At 47.2% G+C, this 25639-nt stretch overlaps 1 protein-coding gene across 3 annotated transcripts in view; it reads left to right on the top strand.

Annotated features, from left to right (window-relative positions):
* The window catches only part of SMARCC1 (SWI/SNF related, matrix associated, actin dependent regulator of chromatin subfamily c member 1), a 172773-nt gene extending 150565 nt beyond the window's left edge, over positions 1 to 22208 (top strand). For all 3 annotated transcript variants that reach the window (XM_067544507.1, XM_067544506.1, XM_067544508.1), the window contains 2 exons: positions 18030 to 18206; positions 20037 to 22208. In XM_067544507.1, the coding sequence (XP_067400608.1) occupies positions 18030 to 18206; positions 20037 to 20125 (266 nt within the window). In that variant the 3' untranslated portion in view covers positions 20126 to 22208. The remainder of the gene's footprint in view (positions 1 to 18029; positions 18207 to 20036) is intronic.
* The last annotated feature ends 3431 nt before the right edge of the window (positions 22209 to 25639 follow it).

Raw genomic sequence — 25639 nt, 5'->3', positions numbered from 1 at the left:
CATACACACCACTTCTCGGACGAGGAGTTGGACCCCATGGAGGGACTCTCTACAGGTGCATCCCTCCGTCAGGTGGGGAAACCCCCCCAGGACTTTGACCTCAGAGCTGCCTTATACAGTATTCTATAAGGGTACGGTGCAGTTGAGGTTGCATCCAACCTTCCTGCCCAAGGTGGTTTCCCAATTTCATTGTAACTGAAATAAATTTCTCCCCGTGTTTTTCAAACCGCACGGTTCGGAGGAGGAGAGGAGGTGGCATCTCCTCGCGCGTTATATCATGCATCAAGTTCTGCGACTAGCAGGCGAGGGTGTCCCTTCCGGGAACCATCACAGCGCACAACTAGAGGTCAAGCGCCTTCGCCCAGCAGGCGACAGAGGATGCGGGATTCGGCAGAGCCGTGCAGACGGCAGCTCACCGTTAACTCCTACCCACCTCCAAGGTATTGCTTGTTAGTCACCTACATTGGAATGGACATGAGCAATCACTTGAAGAAGAAAAGACGGTTACTGACCTTGTAACTGTTGTTCTTTGAGATGTGTTGCTCATGTCCATTCCATGACTCACCCCTCCGTCCCCACTGCCGAGTTGGCAGCAAGGAGGGACTGAGGAGTCATAGGACTGGCTGTGCCTCATATACCACGGCACATGTATGGGGCTCCAGGGGGCAACTGAGCCAGCCCTACGGATACTGCTAAAGGGAAAAAAGTTCCGGTAACGTGCATGGAGGCATGCACACACCTACAATGGAATGGACATGAGCAACACATCTCAAAGAACATCAGTTACTGGTAAGTAACCTTGTTTTTCTTCCTGCAGAGCATCTCCAAGATCCTAATGTTCCTTTCCATCAAAATTTTCTTATCCAAGCTCTGATCAGCTTGTGCGTTGGCTAACGTTATCTCCATCAGACAGGCCTGCCTGCCTGAAATCAACCCCTGTCAACTCAGTTCAGAATGTTGCTGCTAAAATAATCTTGCTCATTGCTGCCCACACCCTATTTAAATCCTTCCACTTGGTTCCCTTCTTTGTTCCATCAAACATAAACTTGTTGTCCTTACTTACAGAGCCCTCCACATCTCACCCTCCACAACTTACCCTCACACTCTCTCTCTCTGCTTTTTACCTTAGCACAAATTTGGCTCTTGCCTTCACTCCACCAGCTTCATTCGCCTTATTCTCCACTTCTCTGATGAAATCCTCCTTTATAACCCTTTTAGGTATGCTTTTGTGTCAGAAAGTGGATGTGTAATCCTGGATGTGGTGGTTACCCAGTTCTTGATTTTTTTTGGGGGGATAGATTTTAGTGCTCATAAAAATAACCATGCATTGGCTTGAGCCGGACATAGTGTGAACAGACTTCCCCACAGGTCTGACAAAGCGCTTCATTCCTGACCTACCAAACCCCTGCTGTTCAGGGCCATGCAGAGCAAAAACAATCAAGCCAGATTGTTGTGTTGATTATGTGATTTGAACAAATTTGCCTGCAACTAGAGACCTTCACCCCCAGCAAAGCATGAACTCTGCTATCAATGTTTTACAGTATTGGGTTTCAGGGTATAAGCTATATTGCAAAGGCAACCACTGAAACTGCATGCTGTTATTTAAGGGCTCATTGCCATAAAGATGTAGGGGAACAGATAGAAATGTAGCACTGAAAGGAACCTTGATAGGTCATCGAGTCCAGTCCCCTGCACTGAGGCAGCACTAGGTATTATCTAGACCATCCCTGACAGGTGTTTGTGTAACCTGTTCTTAAAATCCTCCAGTGACAGAGGTTCCACAACCTCCCCAAGTAATTTGTTCTGGTGTTTAACTACGCTTACAGTTAGGAAATTTTTCCTAACGTCTAACCTAAATCTCCGTTTCTGTAATTTAAGCCTTTTACTTTTTGTCTTACTTACAACACTCCTGCTAATACATACCAGAATCACGTTTGTTGTTTTTGTGACATTGTTACATTGTTGGCTTATATTTAATATGTGATCCACTAAAATCCCCGATCCTTTTCTGCCGTACTCCTTCCTACGCAGTCATTTCCTATTTTGTATTTGAGCTATTGATTGTTCCTTCCTAAATGTAGTGCTTTTCATTTATCCTTGTTGAATTTCATCCTATTTACTTCAGACCATTGCTCCAGTTTGTTAAGATCATTTTGTATTCTAATTCTGTCTTCCAAATGGAGTAGAAGAATATAAATTTGAGTCCTAGAAATCAATATTCTTTAAGAGCTGAAAGTTGCAGGATGCTTTGAAGGAAATATCGTGGTTAGAAGTTTACTCAAAGACTGTTCGTGGGTAGTTCAGGTTAATGGCCTGTTCTCCTGTCTAGATTGCTGAATAAAATAGGATTTTTCTTGTCTAATTTTTGTATTAGTCTGATTTGCCTCAGCGTTTTAATAGCTTGCCACCAGGCAGGTAAGCTTCCACATTTCATGCAAATCAGGGAAAATCCTGAGTCATGGTGCTGACCAACTGACCTCAGCTTATCTTGTGTACTCCTGTTTTCAAATGGGCTTTGCTGCAAGGCTGATGTGCATTTTTCACCTGTGGTTGTTACAGTGTCTGGGAGATGGGGAGAAAGTACAGTGGAGCTCTTACGTGCCGTTAAATTTGTCTGTGATGCACCTATACTGCCTTGCAAAAGGGGACAAGAAGCAGTTGCTTCCCATCTTCCTGCCCTATTCACCTGTTTGAAGCCACAAGCTGAAATTTCCCAGAGGCTACACACAAAATGCAAAATGCAAAACAAACTACAAAATGACGCCAGGAATTGCCCAGGGGGTTAATCTGCACTCTTTTGCTTTTGGTGTTTGTATGGGAGAGGGTCTGGAAAAGCAGGTCCTTGGTGGTGAGAGAATGAGGGTGTTCTCCTTCTGGAGCCTCCTGCTACCACATCTGACCTGTACTGACTACTGTCAGTATACTGTCTATACCGTACTATACATCGTGACCTACTTCTAATGCTAATGGGTTTCCATGACTTGAAACTTCAGCCCCAGCCTGACAGTAGCTTTCTCGCAAGCTGCCTACTGTGCCCTTGTCGTCTGCTCCTCACCTCTAATGAGAGTGATCTGGACCAAAACAAATACAGGGACGTCAGTAGCAGTAAACTCATGCTGTATCTGCTTAAATCCTCTGTTATCCGACTGAGGGTAACTTCATTGCTCTTGCTGTCTGCTTGCTACCAAGGGGGGGGAGGGGAATGAGCCAAGCTGGGTAACTTCTGGCTGAACTTGTTTATGGGGGGAATCTGATTCCCGATATCTGCAGCTGTTGTAAGCAGTGTGCACTGTACTTGCCCACACAGCTCATACTTATGAAGGGTCACATCACGTGTGCGCTCAGGAGTTTGGAAAGCCGCAGTGAATCCTGTGGCATGTGGAAGTCTACCGGCTCCAGTTTGCTCTTTAGATCCTTTACCAGACAAGCCAGAACTCATTGTGGTGGTCTTCCATGTCCACCAGTTCACAATCACCAGAGTGGAAACTATTTTGCTGATGGGGGAGAAGAGGATTCTCAAATCTAGTCAGCTTTTCTGGTCGGCTGCAGCTGCTCTTTCATAAGTGATGAGGGAAATGTCATAGATTTGTATTACAGGCCACTGACCAGAGACTGAACTTAATGTGTGCATGGATGGATTTAGAAATTTATCTCCTCTTTGTGTAAAAGTTCCTAAAAAACCCTTGTTTTTTCCTTTTGATGTTTTTAAAATTTCTTTACTGCAGTTATAAGGAAAACTGACATACGATTGGTCAATTTCAGGCTTTCATTCAGTTGAAGGGTTATTAGAGCAGTTGGTCATTATGGTATTACATTAACTTAATCCTCTTTTCTTCAAGGACCTCTGTGCATTCCAACTAATGGGCTTCAGCACTTCTGGTACTGAGCTGTGCACAGCGCTAGGGTGGGGCTAGGACCACTCTCACACAAAGATGATGTAATCAGCTTGATATAAGGAAGCAAACTCCCCATCCACCTTAGTTCCACTGCCACAAGATAATGGATCTTCCTTTCCTATACGCAAAGCTAGTCAGCCTGCTTTTTTTAAATAGCTAGATTATTTGTGACCATTGGCTTCTGGTTACCCCCAGACCATGTCTGCTCCTGAACTATATAGGGGGTCATGACCTGTTAAGTATCTTTCCTAAGACGGATGCACACGTTCAGTGCCTTACGTGCCTGGGAGAAACACCTGTAGTTTCCTAGTGAACAATTTGCCATGCTTATACTCCTTGGGCAAGGAAGGATAGACTGCAAGTGTATTTTGCTTCGATAAGCCCCCAACCAGCCTGTCCTGATACTGTTTGAGGTCTGCTTCTGTGCTGATGTCTTCTGTCACATGGCACTTCTGCCTCCTTTGATGTTGGGCTGAAGGTCCACCTCCCGGAGCCTAATGCCTACAGTGTCTGAGCTTCCCATCCGGCACCAAAAGCTCCACCTACACTGTCTGCAAAGACTCCTTTGGTGCCATTAGAATCAATGCCAGTCAACTCTGTAAGCGAAATGCAGGCTTCTAGATCTCTGTGGGAACCCTGTTCCAGGGCCCAAGAAAAGAAAGCTTTCCAACTTGTGGAGGGAGTCAAAGGAGAAGACTCCACTAGTGACCCATGTTTCCTATGGGGACTCCTTACCATTGCCGGTATCACTTTCCGCGCACACCTCTCCTTACCTGGAGGCTCCAGTTTTGAGTTAAGTAGATTCCTCCTTGGTCGTCTGTGTATCACCTCTCTTGACTATTTCCACTCTTATTGGGAGACCACAGTCAAATCTGTTGTTTATGCCTTGGCTGCTTGACTCTGCACAGCAATATTCACCACCAGTTTCAATCAGGAACCTCCTAGAGGAACACAGGTTTTCCTTGGAACCACCCATACAAATTCCACTGGCTTGTTCCAGAAAGCCCAGTTGGCTTCCTTCACCTAGGACTCCATGGGCATGGAAAGATATTATGCAGAGTCCTCTTCAATTACGCACATGGCCCTACATTCAGGAGTCCATGAAAGCATGCTTAGATGCTGCCAAACACAGCACTGCGTCGTCGACTGCTCTGGTACTAACACTGACATTGATACCCTCCTGGCACCTGAGGCACTTGCTTCAGTGTAGAAAGTTTTCCTGGCACCAAACCTCCCCCAGTGTTACTGTCTTCAAGAACGCCTGTGTTCTGGTCAGTGCAAATACCATCAGTCCAGCCTCCTCAGGAAGAGTGGCAAGTATATGATTGGCAGGAAACTCCCTTTGATGAAATGAACCATGGCATGCTGCTTATGCCCATTTTGGATAATAACAAAGGTACCTCGCTGCCTGATGACATGATTGGGGCTTCCTCTGTATCTTCTGCAGATGAACAAAAACAATTCTGTGAGCTGACAAGGAGAATGGCCAACATTCTCCAACTACAAACAGGTTTCAACAACTGATTGCTGAATTGCAGACCCAGGAGTTCCTAACCCCTGGCGTTCTCCCTGCCTGTTAGTAAGTGGGCTATTAGAATGTACCTTGTGTACCCTCAGAAAGTCATCAATATTTGTATCAGCTTCCATCTGCCAATTCCAGGCCATCTCCGCTGTGTAGGAAATGTCTAAGGTAAAAGAGCATCCCTGTCTCCTCCCTCAGATAGGGAAGGATGTAGGTTAGATGTGGGTTAGATGTGGTTGGAAGAAAATTATTCCTCCACCTTGTGAGGCTCCACAAACTACCAGACTGCTGTGGCACGATACAACTACACTTGATGGGACTCATGTCAATCCCATCTGGGCTTGTTACCTGAGAATTAAGGAGAAGATACAAAGAGCTTGGTTGCTGTGTGGGGGGAGAACGGCTAGTCATGCTCTGAGGGCAGCGTTGACACCTCAGATGCTGTGGCCCCTGGGATAGCTGTAAGGAGATACTCATGGTTCCAAACGTCAAGATTTGCTCTAGCCTCTCAGAAATTAATCAAAGATTTGCCCTTTGAGGGCTCTGATCTCTGTAGCACCTTTGGTGCTGAGCTGTGGGAACTGTATAGCAAAGCTGTGCCTGCTAGGGGGTGCTGGAGAGCTCTTGTACTAGTCTGACATCACTGGCTCTGTCTAGATAAGGGAGTACACCACACCATCCATCTCAGTTTCTTTTCCCTAGCCTGCAGAGTCTTCAAACAGAAAGAACTCCACGCTGGATGGGTAATGTGAATACACAGAGCAACTCTTGAGGAACAATGGTTAGAAGTAACTCACCCCTCTTCATCAAGTGCATGTGGGCATTCCCACTAAGGGGGCTTAGCAAGCAGTGCCCCCAGGAGAGGAGAGTGGCAGTGGAGCTCTAGGCAGAAATGAACTGTAGCATTGCTCTACCAAACCATGTATCAGAATGATGCCAAGTCCAGTGAATAGTGTGTAAAGAAAGTATGAACTCCACTCCATGCTGCTGCTTTGCAAATCTCTACTAGGGGAATCTGTCAGACAAACCACAAAGATAGCTATGGCATGTGTTTTTAACCCCCATGGGTGCTGTCTTCTTGGCTAAGGAGTAGCCGTGTTCAATACATCTCTTAAGCCAGTGGGAAAGTCTGCTTACCAATAGGTTCCCCTCTATGGTGAACCTTCTATGATGAGGTGACTGGCATTGTGGATGTGATATACCTTGACTTTAGCAAAGCTTTTGATACAGTCTCCCACAGTATTCTTAGCAGCAAGTTAAAGTAGTATGGGTTGGATGAATGGACTATGAGATGGATAGAAAGCTGGCTAGATCATCGGGCTCAACGGGTAGTGATCAATGGCTCAATGTCTAGTTGGCAGCCGGTAACAAGCGGAGTGCCTCAGGGGTCGGTGCTGGGACCGGTGTTGTTCAGCATCTTCACTAATGATCTGGAGGATGGGGTAGATTGCACCCTCAGCAAGTTTGCAGATGACACTAAGCTGGCAGGAGTGGTGGATATGCTGGAGGGCAGGGATAGGATACAGAGTAACCTAGACAAATTAGAGGAAAGGGGCAAAAGAAATCTGATGAGGTTCAACAAGGACAAGTGCAGAGTCCTGCACTTAGGACAGAAGAATCCCATGCACAGCTACAGACTGGGGACCGACGAGCTAGGCAGCAGTTCTGCAGAAAAGGACCTGGGGGTTACAGTGGACAAGAAGCTGGATATGAATCAGCAGTGTGCCCTGGTTGCCAAGAAGGCTAATGGCATATTGGGCTGCATTAGTAGGAGCATTGCCAGCAGATCGAGGGAAGTGATTATTCCCCTCTATTCAGCACTGGTGAGGTCTCATTTGGAGTACTGTGTCCAGTTTTGGGTCCCCCACTACAGAAAAGGATGTGGACAAATTGGTGAGAGTCCAGCAAAAATGTGTAGGGGACTGGAGTACGTGACTTATGAGGAGAGGCTGAAGGAACTAGACTTGTTTAGTCTGTAGAAGAGAAGAATGAGGGGGGATTTGATAGAAGCTTTTAACTACCTGAAGGAGAGTTCCAAGGAGGATGGAGTTAGGCTATTCGGTGTGATAGTAGATGACAGAACAAGGAGCAATGGTCTCAAGTTGCAGTGGGGGAGGTCTAGGTTGGATATTAGGAAAACATTTTTCACTAGGAGGCTGGTGAAGCACTGGAATGGGTTACCTAGGGAAGTGGTGGAATCTCCATCCTCCTAGGTTTTTAAGGACTGACTTGACAAAGCCCCTGGCTGGGATAATTTAGTTGGGGTTGGTCTTTCTTTGAGCAGGGGGTTGGAACAGATGACCTCCTGAGGTCCCTTCCTGATCTTCTTTGATTCCCTCTCTCTCTCCCTGTAAACCACGAAGAGTTTGATTCCTGAAGGGGTCGGACCTTTCCAAATAACAGCATATGGCTCTTAACATCCCATAAGTGCAAACAGCATTCCCCTGGGTGAACATGGAGCTGGGATGAAAACGGGGAAGGAGATGCACTGTGAGAGATGAAGATCTGAGACAACCTTAGGTATAAAGCTAGGGTGCTATGACCGCTTTCTCTCTGTGTACCACCATGCAGGGTGGTGCGGCCATCAAGGCACTGAGCTTACTGCCCTCCTAGCATAAGTGATGACTTTAAGAATGCTGTTTTGATAGACAGGTGTTCTAATGGTTCCTGAGTGAGGGGCTCAGAGTGTGTACCCATAAGGATAGGAAGACAAGTCCCAGATAGGTGGAGGTTCTCTCGCAGTGGGTAGGCATTAGTCAGTCCGTAAGGAAATATGAAATTGTAGGGTGAGAAAATATAGGTTTAATTTCTGTGGTAAGCAGAAAGAGCTGCTTAAATGATCCTTGAGGGGAGTTACCACTAGCCCTCATGAGTTCAAGCACAGCAGATATTTTAAAACAGCAGAGATACCTGCCTATGACAGAGTTATCCCTTTAGTTCTTGTGGGTGTGGGGACAAAGGATGTCAGCACTGAGCCACATTCCTGGGGAGCTGGGGGTTGGGCCCAGGCTTTAGACACACATTGTTCTCCGTGGGACCCCTGACTTGGACTGAAAAGACCATGTACTACACAAGTAGTAATCATGTGCAAACCACAGCACTTTTCTAGCCTTGAAGTTGGCGGGAGGGGGGGGGAGAAGCAAACCACAGCAACTTTCTAGTCTTGAAGTTAGAGACAGAGGGAGCACATCAGGGCAACTTTCTAGCAGTGGCTGGAGCAGAGCACACCTACCCGATAGGTACCATGGTAACGAGGGCATAATATGAGTAGGCTATGTTCTCCCTTTCATTCCTCCCCCCACCACCTGGACAAAGAATGTAGTAAGAAGAGTGTTCTCTCTTCTTTCCCAGACCTCTGGTTCTTCCCTTGTTGCTAGTTTGTTAAATTTATAGTAAGAATGCATACGCCACGCAAATTTTGTGTTAAATAACAAACAGGAGCGGGTATGATTATATGCCTCCCCGCGCCATTAATATTCACTTTATAATCATTTATATCATCAAATAGGGGTTTTATGGCGCATTGTAGAAGTGTGTGTATTTATATATTATTTTAGATAAAATGTTGTAAAGTAGTGAATTCGGGGCTCACTTTATTGGACACGTATGACAAAGAGGAACTGTTAGGTTTCAGACCAGCCCAAGCTCTGCTGCAGATGAGTTTGTGTGTAATTTATGGAGAGTTGGCTCCACTGGGATATTAGAGTTGCATACCGGTGCAGTTGCCTGAAAAGCTAAGGCAATGCTGTCCGTGGTGCTGACTTTCTTTATAAGTTTGTATCACATTTTAAGTTTCTTTATTAAGAATAAGTTTGATGAATGCTAAATGAATAACAGATGCTTGGCTTTTAACTTCCATCATAGTCTTAATGCTGCTTTATATATGTTTGGTTGTTAGAGAAGGTGGGTGTAGGGCTACTTTTAAGGGATTCTGTAATCAGACATTTTGTGTTACGTAATTACCTGGGGTCTGGGATGAAAAGGGGTCTTTTAAAATAATCCTTACTTACATTTGTAAGTAGCTTCAATCCATGGCTAGTGGCAGCTCCGCCAACTAAAGTGCTGCAGCTATAAAATGTGTGCGCATTGAATCCTGCAGAGTAAATGTAATGGATTATGGACCACTCTCTTTAAATGGGGTTTAAAAATCCAGTCAGTGGGTTATAGGTGTTCTGGCACTATAAAATTCTAAAAAAAAATTTAAAAAACAGCAAGAGTCCTATGGCACCTTAAAGACTAACAAATGTATTTGGGCATAAGCTTTCGTGGGCAGAAACCCACTTCGTCGGATGCAGAAGTGGGTTTCTGCCCATGAAAGCTTTTGCTCAGATAAATTTGTTAGTCTTTAAGGTGCCACAGGTTTCTGGTTGTTTTGATAAGAACAGACTTAACACAGCTACCCCTCTGGAACTCATCAACATCCAAGGCACTAAATTTTTCTTGATGCTCCTGAAACTTAAACCACAAAGGGGGGCTGCGCTCACACAGGTATTTGTAAGTAACCTTATTTGAGTGCTTGCTCATTTCAATTCCATTTTAGGTGTGTGCACACCCTCGTGTACAGTTACTGGAACTTTTTTCCCTTTAGCAGTATCCGTGGACCAGTTCCAGCACTCTCTGGCATTGCGCGCTTATGCCACGGTATAAGAGGGGCTGCCAGCCCTGCGCCCCCTCAGTTCCTTCTTTTCGCCAGTTGTAGGAACTCCCTTCTCACTTGCGACTGCAAGGCATTGTGTTGGAGAGAAGCTCTCTTCAGTTTCTTTGTTCTGTTGATAGTTTAGATTAGTTAGGTAATTAGTGTAAATAGTTAGTTGGGGCTCTTGCCCGCAGTTAGGACATGCCCGATCCCCAGGGTTTAAACTCTGCATGGCTTGTAGTAAGCCATTCCCGCTGAGTGACTCCCACGACAGTTGCCTTAAGTGTCTGGGGGAGGCGCATAGAAAAGACAAGTGCACTATCTGCAAAGGGTTCAAGCCCAGGACAAGAAAGGATAGAGAAATTCGCCTGAAGGCGTTGCTCATGGAGGCTGCGTTGAGTCCAGCCTTGGAACCCGCCCGAACTGCCTCGGTGCTGAGTATGTCAGTTTTGCTGCAGAGCGCACTGCCGGCACTGAGCACCTCTCGGCACCTCTCTGCGTCGCCAGAGTCGGCACGAGAAGAAACACCATGCCGAGGCATTGCTCACCGGCACCCAAGAGGACCAAGAAGGGGGCTCAGGATATAGCACCTGTGTCGGGCCAATTACCCTCGCCAGGACACCAAGTGACCACCCCACTAATGGAACCACCTCAGACTCCAGCCGGTGCAGGGAGTGCCGTCCACCTGGCCATTCCATCGACGCCCAAGGCATTTCAGGCAACAAGGGATCTGATTACCTTGCCTGTGCCTCCAACACTGGGATACGCAGTATTGGACATGAGCAGGGTACCAGCCTCCAGGGGAAAGCCAGCAATAGGACTGCCTGGTGTCCGTGTCGCTTGCCGGTCCCTCTCGGCTCACCGAGATCCTCAATACCGCGGTCACTGGCGCAAGGGAGATCCCCACATCTTGACACCACTATTTGAGACTCCGCTCCAGATCTCCCTCGTCAGCGCGAAGATCAAACAGGCACTGGTCACACTTTCGACGACGACGCTCCTCTACCCCACGGTACCAGTCACCAACATCTTGGCACCATTCAGGGGATTCCCCGTTCTGGCACAGCCGCTCCCCAGTAGCATGGAGGGGTCAGATGGTGGAATCAACAGCCCCACTTTGGTCGTCAAGGTCGGACTCCCATTCCTCTGCCTCAAAGAGGGAGCACAGCGCTGACCCGAGCCAGCATTGGCACCGTCATAAGGAAAGTAGGGGAGGAGCGATGCCTTCAACATCTGTCTGGCCCCAAGGTCAAAGGCCAACTCATTGGCCGTATTGGAAGCCATGGGGATTCCCACAGCACCGGAGCCCTGCTCATTCCACTCCTCAGTACAAGAGTCGGGAGTGCCGCCTACCAGACAGGGGTCACAGGACTCAGAGTCAGAGGGCGATTTAGAGCCTCGGGCTTCCACCTCTGCCCAGTACCAGAAGAAGAGTCCATCACCGTTACTGCCTTCATTGTCCTCATCTCTGGATGAGGCGGTGGTGGTGGAACCTTCTGTGCCTCTCGATGATTTCAGAGCGCACCAGGACCTGCTGATGAGGATGGTCTCCAACCTGGCTATGGAGGCTGAGAAACTTCGACACCTCGGACACCATGTTTGATGCGTTGGCCCGGGTTGCCCTACCTGTGCATGACAGAATGTTAAAGGTGGTGAAGGCCCTGTGGCAAACTCCGTCGTCATTGCCTCCAACCTTGAAAAGGGCTGAAAAGAAGAATTACGTACCCACTAACGGGTTCAAATACATTTTTTACCTACCCTCCTCCGGGATCCCTCATAATGGCTGCAGCAACAAGAGGGACAGACAGGAGCAACCGAGTTCCACCCCGAAAAATAAGGAGACAAAACACTTGGACTTATTTGGCCATAAGGTTTATTCTATGGCTAGCCTTCAGTTCCGAATAGCTAACTTTAATATTTGGAATTAATTGTCTAAGTTTTCTGAGCTCCTCCCTCAGGAACATTCCCAGGATTTCACCCACCATCCTGGACGAGGGTGGCGGATTCGGCGACACAATCAATGGCAGGTCATCATGACTGCAGTCCTCAGGGCTATCTCCAGTGGTCCAGAACTCCATCCTGGACCTTCTATTTGATGGCACTGGCTTCTTTTCAGACCAGATGGACATGAGGCTACATAGCTTGAAAAGACTCATGGGCCACTTTCGATCCTTAGGCCTGTACGTCCCTCAGTCATCAAGAAGGCAGTTTCAGCCTCCCCCGCAGCAGCCTCGGTTCCAAGGACCCACACGATCCTTCTCCTATAGAAGGAGAGAGAGGGACAGAGGGTTTAATCATCGCCGTCAGACACTAACCCCCGCGACCTCACAGCAAGGGTCTTCGTGCTGCACCAGTGGCCGCAGGCAGCAGATTTAAGGCTGCGCCCAAGGGCAATGTAGCAGTCTCATTTCAGGATCCGAACTCCAGACCTTTCCTAAACCGCCTCATTCCCGTTGCATTACATCGGAATGTTTGGTCCTCACCATCACTGCAGAAGGATATACTCTTCAATTTTCCTCAACCCCACCCAACCACCCTCCTTCCCCATCCCTCTTTGGGGACCCCTTTCACGAGCATCTCCTTTTCCAGGAGGTGCAGGCCCTGCTAATTTTAGGGGTGGTGGAGGAAGTCCCTGCAGACTTCCAGGGGGAAAGTTTCTTTTCCTGCTATTTTCTCATCCCCAAGGGTAAAGGTCAGGCTCAGGCCTGTCCTCGACCTGCAACTTCTCAAAAAATACCTCAAGAGATTGACGTTCTGCATGGTCTCCCTAGCCTCAATTATCCTTCCCTGCATCTGGGAAACAGGTATGCTGTCCTCGACCTGAAGGACGCCTATTTCCACATCTCAATATTCCGTGGACACAGGAGGTTCCTCAGGTTCGTTGTAGGTCAGGGCCACTACCATTTCACAGCACTCCCTTTTGGCCTTTTGTTGGCCCCATGGGTGTTTACAAAATGCATGGCTGTGGTGGCCGCATATTTGAGACACCAAGGAGTTCAGATTTCCCCTTACCTGGACGATTGGTTAGTCAGAGGCAGATCCTGTTCCCAGATTCAATACAGCCCGGCACGTGCCGCCGACTAGGTCTGTTGATAAACAAACAGAAATCAACATCGTCACCGGTACAACGGATAGAATTCATAGATGTTCTGGATTCCATGCAGGCCAAGGCATACCTACCAGAGTCACGGTTCCACTCTATAGTGACCTTCATCGTGGACATCCAAGTGTCACCTCTCACTACAACACAGGTGTGCCTCCAATTTCTAGGACACATGGTGGCCTGTTCCTACATGGTGCAGCTTGCCCGTCTGCGGCTCAGATCTCTGCAGTCATGGCTGACGTCGGTTTACTCCTCGAGCAAGCACAACCTACGCCGAGTAGTGAACGTTCCCTCCAGGGTATTGGTTTCCCTGAACTGGTGGTCCGACCCTCGCTCTGTGATGCAGGGAATGCCATCTGGGGGCCTGAGTTCTTCGCTAACCCTTGTGTCTGATGCCTCAGACCAAGGGTGGGGTGTTTATATCAGCAAAGGGCTCAGCACACAGGGAAACTGGTCCTGAAAGGATCGCGAGCTTCACATAAATGTCAAAGAACTCAGGGCGATAAGTTTAGCATGCCAGGCGTTTCTTCCATATATAGAGGGCGAGGTAGTTCAGGTCCTGACGGACAACACCACTGCAATATATTATATCAACAGTCAAGGCGGAGCCCGCTCTTCAAAGCTGTGTCAGGAAGCGACTCACCTGTGGGACCTGGCCATTCTCAACAATTTCCACCTCATGGTTTTTCACCTGCCAGGGGTCAGGAACACAGTGGTGGACAGACTCAACAGGTACTTCTTACCTCGCCATGAGTGGTCGCTTCATCCTCACTGTGACACTGGCTGGATTGGCACCGGAGGGGGCATTTATTATATTATTTAACATCAATATGTCAAAATCATAATAATTAATGAGATATGCCATGTCAGGTACCGTTAGAAAGGCTGTAATGTGCTAAATAAGATGATAATGTTCATGTTCATGTGTTATATGAGTATTGGAAGTTATGGATATGTTTGTATCTATATTTCAACTTGTGCTGTGTTTCTGGGTGACACCCCAGACAGGATGGCTGCAGTACTAGCCTGCTTAATGGCCCATTAAGGAAACTCACAGGTACAATGGGCCCAGGGGGAGAAGCCAGGGATGTACCTGATGAGTCACCAGAACTTACTCATGTGACGCTGGACTCCATCTTATTCCTGTAAATTTCCACAAGCAGCATGGCAAAGGCCAAAGGACATAAAAGGCAGCTGCACCACATCCATTTTGTCTTCAGCCTGCCTCTGGACCAACTCATCTACAACTGAACTGAAGCTGTGAAACAAATGACTGAGACCCATCCAGGTACTGGATGTACACCAGAGGGACTATACAAGCCTGCAAACTCCACAATTCTATTAGAAACCTGATACATATGGAATTTCAAATCCATTGTGTTTGTCTGATTGCTTTAATTATTTAACACTTCTCTTATAGTTTGTTTCTTTCTTTCTTTTTATAATAAACCTTTAGTTTAAGTTACTAAAGGATTGGCTGGAAGCGTGGTATTTTGGGTAAGATCCAAACTTATATTGATCTGGTACTGTGGCTGATCCTTGGGGGTCAGGAGAAACCTTTTTGGTAAAGAGCATAGAGTTTTAAATAACTGGTCTCTTTACTGGATCTAGTGGCTGATTGGGAGCCAGAGACTGAAATGCAGTAAAGTGGGCTGTGTATATTTTTATTTTGGTTTCTTGATAGCCAGTGTGGGGAATCAGAAGCACTGTTTGTGGCTGGTTGGGAAGTCTGACTTCAGTGTCACTCAGCAGTGCTGGGAGAATCTGCTCTCCTTTTGCAGCCTGCCCTGACCTTGGCATTTTCAGGTGGCTACCCTAGCCACGGACAGGTCACACTCACATAGTGCCTTCTCTCTTCTGGAGGTGGGGAACTCCCCAGGTGGACCTCTTCGCATCCAGCCTGAACAGGAAATGCGACCAGTTTTGCGCCATACGAGGGCTCAACAGAGGATCGTTGTCTGACGCTTTTCTCCTGTGTTGGATGGGAACTCTCTTGTATGCGTTTCCACCAATACTGCTAATACACAGAGTCCTGTTGAAAATCAAGAAGGACAAAGCAAATGTCATCCTAATAGTGCCCGCGTGGCTGAGACAGCATTGGTTCTCCACCCTGCTGGAGCTCTCGATTGCCCCTCTCCTCCCCTGCTGCAACTCCCATATTGACCGGACCTATTGTCACAAGACAAGGGCAGGCTGCTGCACCCGGACCTGACTCTCTTCACTTGATGGTATGGAGGCTGGTTGGTTGAATGAGGACGAGCAGGAATGCTCTTTGCATGTCCAAGAGGTTTTTAAAGTAACAGAAAACCCTCTACTAGAGCATCATATTCAGCCGAAATGGTGGAGATACTCTTTCTGGGCTCACGAGCATGGACTCCAACCTATGCAAACCTCGATACAGACAGTCCTGGATTATCGGCTGTCTCTAAAACATCAAGGTTTAGCAATTTCTTCAGTAAGAGTCCATCTGGTGACTCTTTCAACATTTCACTCCCCGATTCAAGGGAGCTTGATCTCTCCCACTATATGATGGGCAGATTTCTGAAAGGCTTGGAGAGGCTCTTCCCTCAGGTATGAGACCCTCTCCCCTTTTGGGACCTAAATCTGGTGTTGGCACAACTGAAGGGGCCCCCCTCTGAGTCTTTAGCAACTCGCTCTTTAATGCTCCTGTCATGGAAGGTGACTTTCTTAGTAGCTATCACCGCAGCACGCAGGGTCTCTGCGTTGTGGGCCTTGGCCTCAGAACCACCATACACCATCTTCTACAAAGACAAGATGCAGCCACACCCAGTATTCCTGCCTAATGTCATGTCCCAATTTCATGTTACCCAGGACATTTTCCTGCCAGTATTCTACCCTACACCGCACAATTCGGCTGAGGAGCGTAGATGGCACACCGTCAACCTTAGGTGATCACTGACCTTCTATATTGAAAGAACTAGGCCCTTTCGTAAGTCTTCTCAGCTCTTTGTCACCATAGTGGACAGAATGAAGAGCTCTCCAGTTTCATCCCAAAGGATCTCCGCATGGATATCCACCTGTATCAGACCATGTTATGACCAGGCAAGAGTGCCGCCTCCTCAGTCTATCACAGCACATTCCACCAGCGCTCAAGCCTTGTCAGCGGCATTTCTGATGCAGGTCCCTGTGCAGGATATTTGTAGAGCCGCTACCTGGTCATCGGTACACACCTTCACGTCCCACTATGCTGTAGTGCAGCAGGTAGTGGTGATGCCAGCTTCGGAAGAGCAGTACTGCAGACAGCACATCCAGGAACTCCGAGCCCACCTCCCATGGCACTGCTGGTGAGTCACCTAGAATGGAATCGACATGAGCAAGCACTCGAAGAAAAAACGGTTGCTTACTTGTAGTAACTGTTGTTCTTCAAGATGTGTTGCTCATGTCCATTCCATGACCCACCCTCTGTCCCTGCCGTCAGAGTTGACGGCAAGAAGGAACTGAGAGGGCGCAGGGCCAGCGGCCCCTCTTATATCACAGCATAAGCACGCGACACCAGAGGGCGCCAGAGTTGGCCCTACGGGTACTGTTAAAGGGAAAAAAGTTCCGGTAGTCATGCAAAGGGCGTGCACACACCTAGAATGGAATGGACATGAGCAACACGTCTCGTAGAACAACAGTTACTACTGGTAAGCAATCGTTTTTCCTTGCACTGAGATCAAAATGTGTTTTACATTGTGCAGGTATTTCCAGTATAACGTATAGCTGCATGACCGCAGCTCCACTGTTCAGTAAATCCATTAGTCCTTGTCACTGCCTTTTTTACTGAGTGATTGGCTATTTTGAAGCCTTGTTCTCCCTCTGCAGGTGGTAGTGGCCTTCATGAAGATACACTAACAATCACATCTTTACCCAGACTTCATCCATTTCTTGAGGCAATTGTGGATAATCTCCTTCTCTAGTTGCCTGTTGTATTATAAGGTTTAAGAGACATTAAGATCTCACAGCAGTTCCTCCTGAAAGAAGCGTGTTATTCAGTGGTCGGAGGCTTTTCCTTTGGGACCATCGCAGATGGCATTTGGATTGGAAGCGCAGTTGATTGAGCACATGAGATTTCTTTCTCTTCCTGCTCAGAGAACAATTAGGTCATATGGGCAGTTCGGCAGAAAAGAACCTGGGCTTTACAGTGGACAAGAAGCTGGATGTGAGTCAGCAGTGTGCCCTTGTTGCCAAGAAGGCTAATGATATACTGGACTGCTTTAGTAGGAGCATTGCCAGCAGATCGAGGGAAGTGATTATTCCCCTCTATTCAGCACTGGTGAGGCCACATCTGGAATATTGTGTCCAGTTTTGGGCCCCCTCCACTACAGGAAGGATGTGGACAAGTTGGAGAGAGTCCAGCAGAGGGCAACAAAAATGATGAGGGGGCTGGAGCACGTGACTTATGAGGAGAGATTGAGGGAACTGGACTTGTTCAGTCTGCAGAAGAGAAGAGTGAGGGGGGATTTGATAGCGGACTTCAACTACCTGAAAGGGGGTTCCAGGGAGGATGGAGCTAGGCTGTTCTCAGTGGTGGCAGATGGCAGAACAAGGAGCAATGGTCTCAAGTTGCAGTGGGGGAAGTGTAGATTGGATATTAGGAAAAAGTTTTTCACTAGGGTGGTGATGAAGCACTGGAATGGGTTACCTAGGGAGGGGTGGAATCTCCATCCTTAGAGGTCTTTAAGGCCTGACTTGACAAAGCCCTGTCTGGGATGATTTAGTTGGGGTTGGTCCTTTTTGAGCAGGGGGTTGGACTATATGACCTCCTGAGGTCCTTTCAGACCTCATCTTCTATGATTTTGTTTTTCCTCTTCTGTTCACTTATGTATTTCAAGTGCATTTCATTGCAGTCTCTCTTTAATGTCCCTGCAGGACAGATGCCAGGTCCAGGTTCAATGGTACCTGGGCAGACCATGCCAAGCCGGATGATGCCAACTGTGTCAACCAACATCCACCCAGCCAGCAGTGGCCCTCCCCCATCTGGCATGCCACCGATGACAGGAAATATAATTGGACCTCGCGTTCCCCTAGCAGCTCCAAATGGCATGTGTAAGTTGGTTTTCAGAAGTAGCTCTATCTGAATGTACCTAGTGTTTTCTTCCATTGCTTGTCTGATTATCACTGGAAAAGTGATTGTAGTTTAAACCCTTTTTTCATCTGCTGTGGGAACCATCAGATCTGTATGTTTTTAGCAGCCAAAAATCTCTGTCGAAGGGGTGTTGGAAGATTTAACAGTCTTCCCCTCTTCCCCCTCTCGTCCTCAGCACCCTAGCATGTGCTACTGTCCTTTTGTGATTAACTTGTAAATGTTGTGAGGCACTGTGGTCACCATGAAAACCATTCACAGCTTAATTTGAAATAACACACAGGAGAGGGTTCAAGACATCACTATGACTGAATCACTAATCATTAGTGACCACAGTATCATTAAGTGCACAGCATCATACCAAAAACTAGCTATGTGACTTTCATCCCCAGAAAAGGGGAGATTTAAAATAAAAGGAAACTTGTTAGAAACTAAAGATCTATGGGCCAGATCCTCAGCTGGTGTAAATCCAGATGGTTTGGTTGATTGACGGTACACTGGCTTGCAGCCTCCAAAGATCTGGCCCAGAATTCTTTAGATTTTGCATGGAAGTTACTTAAACAGCTGCAAGAGACATAGAAGTTACGCATGCCCGTAAGCCCCCCCAGAAAGCAGGAATGCTCATCTAGTACAGGGCTCCTTGCACCTTATTTAAAGTATGTGGTACTATCCCTTTGCACTGATGAGCGAAGGGACTGGATGAACCACTGGTCTGACCTGGTCTGACGATATTTGTGCTCCTAAAATGTGAGCCCTCTATGAGCACTCTCTATAAGGTGGTACCTGAGACTATTGCAGTTACCTATTAGCAAAGAAGGATCAAATGCTGCTGTGACTCAGATATGGGTGCAAGGGAGTTGTTGGGAAATGCCGACTCTTTAATGGTAACTACTGTAAACAGAAGTGCGTTTCGGTCTAGTGCTACTTTTGCCAGGATTTGTCTCTTCTTCTTTTCTTACGCTGTTTTTTCCTTTGTTTTCGTTCTCCCATGTTATTGGACCTCCACCAATGTCCTCTCTATGCTGAATTGACTTCCCCATTCTCTTCTTCCTCACCTTGATTCCTGACTTTCTCCCTCCCCTGAACCAATCCAGTTTTATTCCATTAGCATCTGTTTCCCTGTGCTCTGATCACTGTGCCTGAAACCCAGCCTTTGTACCTACTTTCTTTCTTCCCTCCCCACTGTACCACATCTCCAGATGTCTGCCCATGTTGGAACCTACATATACTTCTTGAATGTGTATGTGCAGAGCTCTGCTTGTAAAGTGTGTTGTTACATCTGTTTTAAACAGACAAAAGGCTTGGTCTAGTGGTCTGAACACAGAACTGGGAGATGGGAACAGTGAAGTGCTAATCCCAGGGCTGACATAAACTCCCTATGTAATCTCGGCAAGCTACTAAACCTGTCTGCCTCAGTCACTTGCTCTGTAAAAGACAGGGATAATGCTTCCCTACCTCACAAGAGGAATGTGAGTTTGTACAGTGCTTTGAGGATGAAAAGCATGGTGTAAATGCAAAGTGTTAATCGTAGAATTTAGAGGTGGAAAACCCTACATGGTCATGGCCATCTCCAGGGGCCAGTGCAGTTCACAGCTGTGCCCAGACTAGTGTAAAAGAATTCTGGTGCCAGGGCCACCCCTGTTTCCCTTGGGAAGCCATGTATTACTGCTAGACATAGATGGATTTCATAAAGAAAATAGCTCCCTTTCTTATGCATAATTGAAGCCTTTTGATTAACTTTTCTACCTCATCTGGTTGTATTGCTCACATTCTTCTCTTCACTGTATTTGCAGATCCTCCTCCATCACAGCAGCCACCGCTGCCAACTGATGCGGTGACCCCATCTACCGCGGGCACAGCGCCGGCCTCAGCAGCTCCCTAACTCATCCAGCGACAAGCAACTTCTAGATCTGATCCCTAGAACCGAGATAGTGGTGACCAAAAATGGATCTCCTCAGTTTCCTTCTGTTCCTTTCAGGGGTTTTTGGCTTCCTTTCAGTCTGCCTGCACCTCCTCTCCCCTTCAGACTTGATAGTCCGGCATTATTTGGCCATACTCCTTACTCTAAACACACAGAGCAGTAGTCAGAATACCTCCGTATTGCTGACAGGACGTCCTTCGCATTTGTCAGTTTACCCTATGGAATGAGTGCTCTGCTCTGGTTTTCCTTTATCTTGGTGCTTCTGCTGTTTAACCTTTGGATTCTCTTTAGAGACAGGGAGGGGCTTTTGGGTTGGAGGCATAGCTGAATATTAGGATGTAGTAGGTGGCATTTCCATCCATAGTCTCTGAGGTGCAATCCACTGTGTAACGTGCAAAGCATCAAGACCAAATAGAGCAAACCAGTGGCTTGTGCGCGTAAGGGAGAGCGAGAGAGGAGTTCTCTTTCCACTGTCTTGGAGCGGAAGCTGTGTTAATTCGGACCGTGTTCATTACAGGTGGATAATCCATTGAGATCAGTAGCTGAGCCCAAAGGCTGCCTTGCTAACTTATTAAAGAAAATATTGATCCGATGTGAATAGAGCCAGGCGTGACTCAGTTAGAATAAAACCACTCTCTGAGCGCTATTGCTCCAGTTTCTATTTTATTTTGTGTTTAATTGGAAGGAGGGGGAGTTTATAGTTCAGTCCTCCTCCTCTTGAGTAGTTCGGTACAGTAGCCAACTGAGGAATAAAACAAATTTTAGTCCCTCTCTTTTTGGAGCATAGACTTTTTGCTTTTAAAATTGAACTTTAAAAAAAAAAGTAGATAGCAGTGAAGTGCTAGTGTATGGGATCGGGTTGGGATGGCTGGGGGTGTGAATGCCAGAACTACCTCTTGCAGACAGCCGGGGGAGTGGGAGGGGGGCCGGAATTCAGTGAACGTGGTACTTTTTCTTTCTGGACTGGGATTGGAGGCGGGAGAACACTCACTCCTCTGTTCACACCTCACCCTGCACTCACTGAGCTTTATCGTTCTTCGTAGGGTTGTGGGGGTACCAGTGTGGCAGTTAACTCCAAGCAAGCTCCATGTTTAGGGGCGACTGAGAAGGCCAATACAATGCCACTAATATGGCCTGAGATCAGACCCCCGAATGCTGCTCCTTGCCCTTGTCATTAGTGACTGCATGGTTCAGACCCTCTCCTTCCAGAGAAGGCTTTCTAACAAGCTTTCCTCACCAAAGTTCTCAGGCTCATTCGGGGGTGGATCTCCGTGATCGGGAGTGGTGGGCTGTTTGTTATTAAACTTGACCAGAGCTATTTCACTAGTGGGTGTGAGGCAGGGAGAGATTGCCCAAAGGATCTGAAACCCACAGAGCTATTTATTTCATAAAATAAAACAAATACAGGTTTGCCTTGAAGAGCACTCGAGTGCTTGATGCCTCGAAATGTTAACGGTTGAGCTTTCCAGGCCCTGAGAATGTGCGCACACACGTGAAGGGGCCGTTTTTGGGCTGTCTGTACACCAACTCCATGCTCATACCATTGTACATGGCCTTGTTACTTCCAGTGTATAGGAATAACACTTCCCATTGTCAATCTCGAAGAATCTACAGTGCCTCGCAGAAAATGGTCAGGGTCTCCCCTCTCCCCACCTGTCATAAAAGAAATCCATTTCAAATGTTTCCCTCCAGGGTCTTTGGAGCGAGCGTGGAATTCTAGTTCAGGCCGTGGTCCAGTTTAGAATAACCTCAGGTTGTTTTTAGTGTGATCAACTTCAAATGTAAAGGATCCAGATGGAGACTATTTTTTACTGTACTAGTGCTGATCCTACAAAGTACCTGAATTCTTAACCCTGTTGTGTTTCTGTATAAATACATGTGGCAACTTTTTCATCTGATCCTATGTATAGGGCCGGTTTTATTCCTGCAACACAGCCACCCAATTTTGTGAAATAAAAAAAACGTGGTTTTTGTACAAAACTGTTTTGTAAATCTGTGGGGAGCTGAAGTAAATTCTCCTGCACGATATTCTGAGGTGTGGACCTGCTGAAACCCATTTTATATGGGTATCAAAGTATTTTCAGATAATGCACTGGTTAAAGCTACATATATACAAGTCTAAGCTTTTTACCCAATAGAGATGGGGGACCTCAAAGTGAGGGAGGGTCCTTACCAATGCATCTGATGTACCTTTTTTGTATTGATGATTATTTTACATACCAGGTGTTAGATAAACAACATTTAATGGAAGTGGTGAAATCAAGCCACACACCACAATAGATTAGATAGAACAAGCCTCGGTCTGATAGGCAGGATTTCCAAGTTCTGTTTCCAGTTCTTTCACTGACCTACTGTGTGAACTTGGGCAAGTCACCCTTCTTCCAATTCAGGAGTGGCTTTGAAGGTCATCTACTTTTCTTTTAACTTTCACTTTAATGAACATATTTTGTCCTTTCCTACAGTGTTTTAAGGTTGCTGAGAAGGATCATCTTGTGGTTAAGTTGTAGGACTGGAGATCATATGTGGGTTCTCTTCGTAATTTTGCCAAGTTAAGAAGAGAACCGAGGGACCTAGTTCAAATCACTTAACTTACCTGCCTCTGTTTCTTTTTCTGGAAAATAAGAATACCTGCCTTACTGTTATCCTGAGTCTTAATGTACTTTGTTATTATATAGCATCCACAGAGTGCCAGGCACTTTGAGACCCTGTGATGAAAGATGCTATAGAAGTGAAAAGATGCCCGTATGCTACAATGATGTGTAGTAAAATACTTAGGAAGGTTGGATAAAGAGAAATGGGACCTCATCCAAGCTCTGCTGAAGTCAGTGGGAGCCACTGCAGGATCAGATCTCTGATGGTACCACCACATTTATATCCTTCGGTGATATTTTGGAGATTGCCACATCTAATCTGTTATTGTTTATAAAATGGAAGGGGATTCAAATGCAGGAGAGACATCCATACAGAGAGAGAGAACTGACTTGGACCGCTTAGAGTGAAGACATAAAGGAGGACATGAGATGTACACAATAATGGCTGGTGCAAAGACAATAAATTGACTCCCATTGGCAACCTCATAATACAAAACCAATTAAACTGAAAGGCACCCCATTTTAAATAGCTATAAAACCTTTCACACAAAGCATAATTAACCTGTGGAATTCACTGCCACAAGAGGTCATTGAGACCAGCAGTTCATTAGACTAAATGAGACGCTCCATAGTTAGGATATAAACCAGATTACTGCCTAAAAGAGTTGGGAAGAAACTTCCCCTGCTGGCAGGTTACACCATCATGGGTATTTTGCACCTTCCCCTGAAGCATCTAGTAGTGGTCTGGGGCTGAATGCTGAACTAGATGGGCCCACTGCTCTCATCCTGTCTGGCAAGTCCTGTGTTCTTAACTTGCCATCCAGGTTTCTCTGCTGTCTTGCTTTTAAGGGCTGAGTAATAGAAGAGTGAAGTTTGTTTATAAAGATGTCTTCCTTCCTTCCCCCGATCCCTGCTCATTGGAAACAGCTTCAAAAGGGGGGGCATCCCTGGGCAGTGCTGGATACTCCGCCCCTTTAAACTCCCTGCTGCTGATTTAGGTTGGAGACAATAAGTGTAACGGGCTCCTCCCCCTTCTAAGTTTGAGCGACTTCAACATCAAAGCTCCTCCAGTGGACTAATAAATACCATTGAATTTAAATATCGCATTTACTGCGCTGCGAATGGACCGGTTGCAAACCGGGAATCGGGGACGCTCTTTCTCATCTGGGATTCAGAATGCGCTCCGAATGGCTTGGCTAATCCAAATCCAATCCCTGCCCGGCTCTCTAGGAACAGTGTCACTCATTGTCTGTGCTGTCTCCCTCCAGCTGTGTGTGCAGCATGCATAGACATTTCCCTTTTCAGTCAGACCTCTGGGGTCACAGTTCAGGGAGCCTTTTCAAGGGCTCTGTGAATCCTCTGCTGCCAGTGGGATGTTGAATAGGGGATCTCCCTGTCATCTGGGTAGTCCATTCACTGAGAGGTCACAGTGCTGACACTTCAGCACCCCTCCTGGGAAATGTTTAGATAATTAAGAGTTGCTGATTTTTGCAAAGCTCCTGTGGTTCCTCTCAAAATGGATGCAGTGTGCACTAGGGCCTTGTCTGTAGAGCCCTGCAAACCCGGAGATATCTGCTTTATATCCACGGACCGTTTTTGAGGATTGTAGATTGAATGCAGCTATGCTCAGGGCTCTAAATATAGTATCTCAAAAAAGGCGGGGAGCAGCTCTCTGCAACTCATAGCCTACGAGACGCTTCCCTATCTTCGAAATCCTATATTCCCTCTCCCCTCAGGCAGCAAAACCCCCATCACCTCCCCTTTGTATACAGGGGATGGGGGGGGGAGGGAGTATAGGATCTTGAAGGCAAGGAAGAAGCCTCATAGGCTATGAGCTGCAGACAGCTGCTTCCCCGCCTTTGAGATCCTATATACAGAATGCGCGCAGGCACACACACACACACATACACACACACACACACTCCTGAGAGGCAGTGCGAGATCATGTGCTGCTGCAGGTGCAGTGCAGATGCAGATCCAGATAAAAGGCGGAGTGCGGATGGCGGGTCAGATGCAAGGTGATGCTTGCGGATGCAGATCCATAGTTTTGTATCCGCGCAGGGCTCCACTTGTCTGTTCTAGTGACAACACTCTGCTCACTGCCGCCCTCTTCAATCACAGTTCTCACAAGCAGGGTTCTAGCCCTGCTCCCCTGCTCAGGACAGACAAACCATGTGTGGCCATGCCTCTGCTGTGCGCTGCACCATGCTTCAGCCCCACGTCGAACACTCAGGATGCTACTGTATTGCCATGGAAAGTGGGATGGCCTAGTGGATAGGGCACGGCACTGCCGTCCAGGAGACCTAGCTTCTCTTCCCTTCTCTGCTGCTGGGTGACCCTGGGCAAGTCATTGCGTCCCTCTGCCTCGGTTTCCCACCCATAAAATGGGGTGATGATCCTGACCGCCTTTGTGCAGCACTTTGAGATCCATGCATGAAAAGGGCTCTCTCTATATATAAATATATATTTACTGTTGTTAGTTTGGCTTTGCCCAGCTTGTAAGAACCATGGTAAAGAATCATGCTCCGATCCTGATCTTTACTGAGGAAGGATGGTCTTGCAGTTACAGGCCGGGGCTAGGAGTCCGGAGACCCGGGCAGTCTCTTAGTCTGCCAGTTTGTAGAATGGCGCTATTGGCTCGTCATGGGATCTAGTCTATGCCCCAACCTGTAACCAGTCTCTTGGGAGTGACCCCTTTAATGGGCCAGGCCCCCAGGTCCCACCCAGTTTCACGCAGCACCCCCGGAGCTTCCACAACTGGGCCTTCAGCATCAGCAATCTCCCTGGCTCACCACAGCAGCCCAGCCCAGCCCAGCCAGAGACCAGGGAGACTTGCGCTGTCCTCATTTAGGGCGCAGCGCTCCCAGGGAGGACTTGCCCCGAC

Source organism: Emydura macquarii, unplaced genomic scaffold (genome assembly GCF_026122565.2).
Source record: "Emydura macquarii macquarii isolate MOO-44397 ecotype Brisbane River unplaced genomic scaffold, CSIRO-AGI_Emac_v2 contig_973, whole genome shotgun sequence".
In the NCBI taxonomy this organism is placed as follows: Eukaryota; Metazoa; Chordata; order Testudines; family Chelidae; genus Emydura; species Emydura macquarii.
The sequence above is the reverse complement of the archived record's forward strand: the minus strand, read 5'-3'. Positions and strand labels throughout refer to the sequence as shown.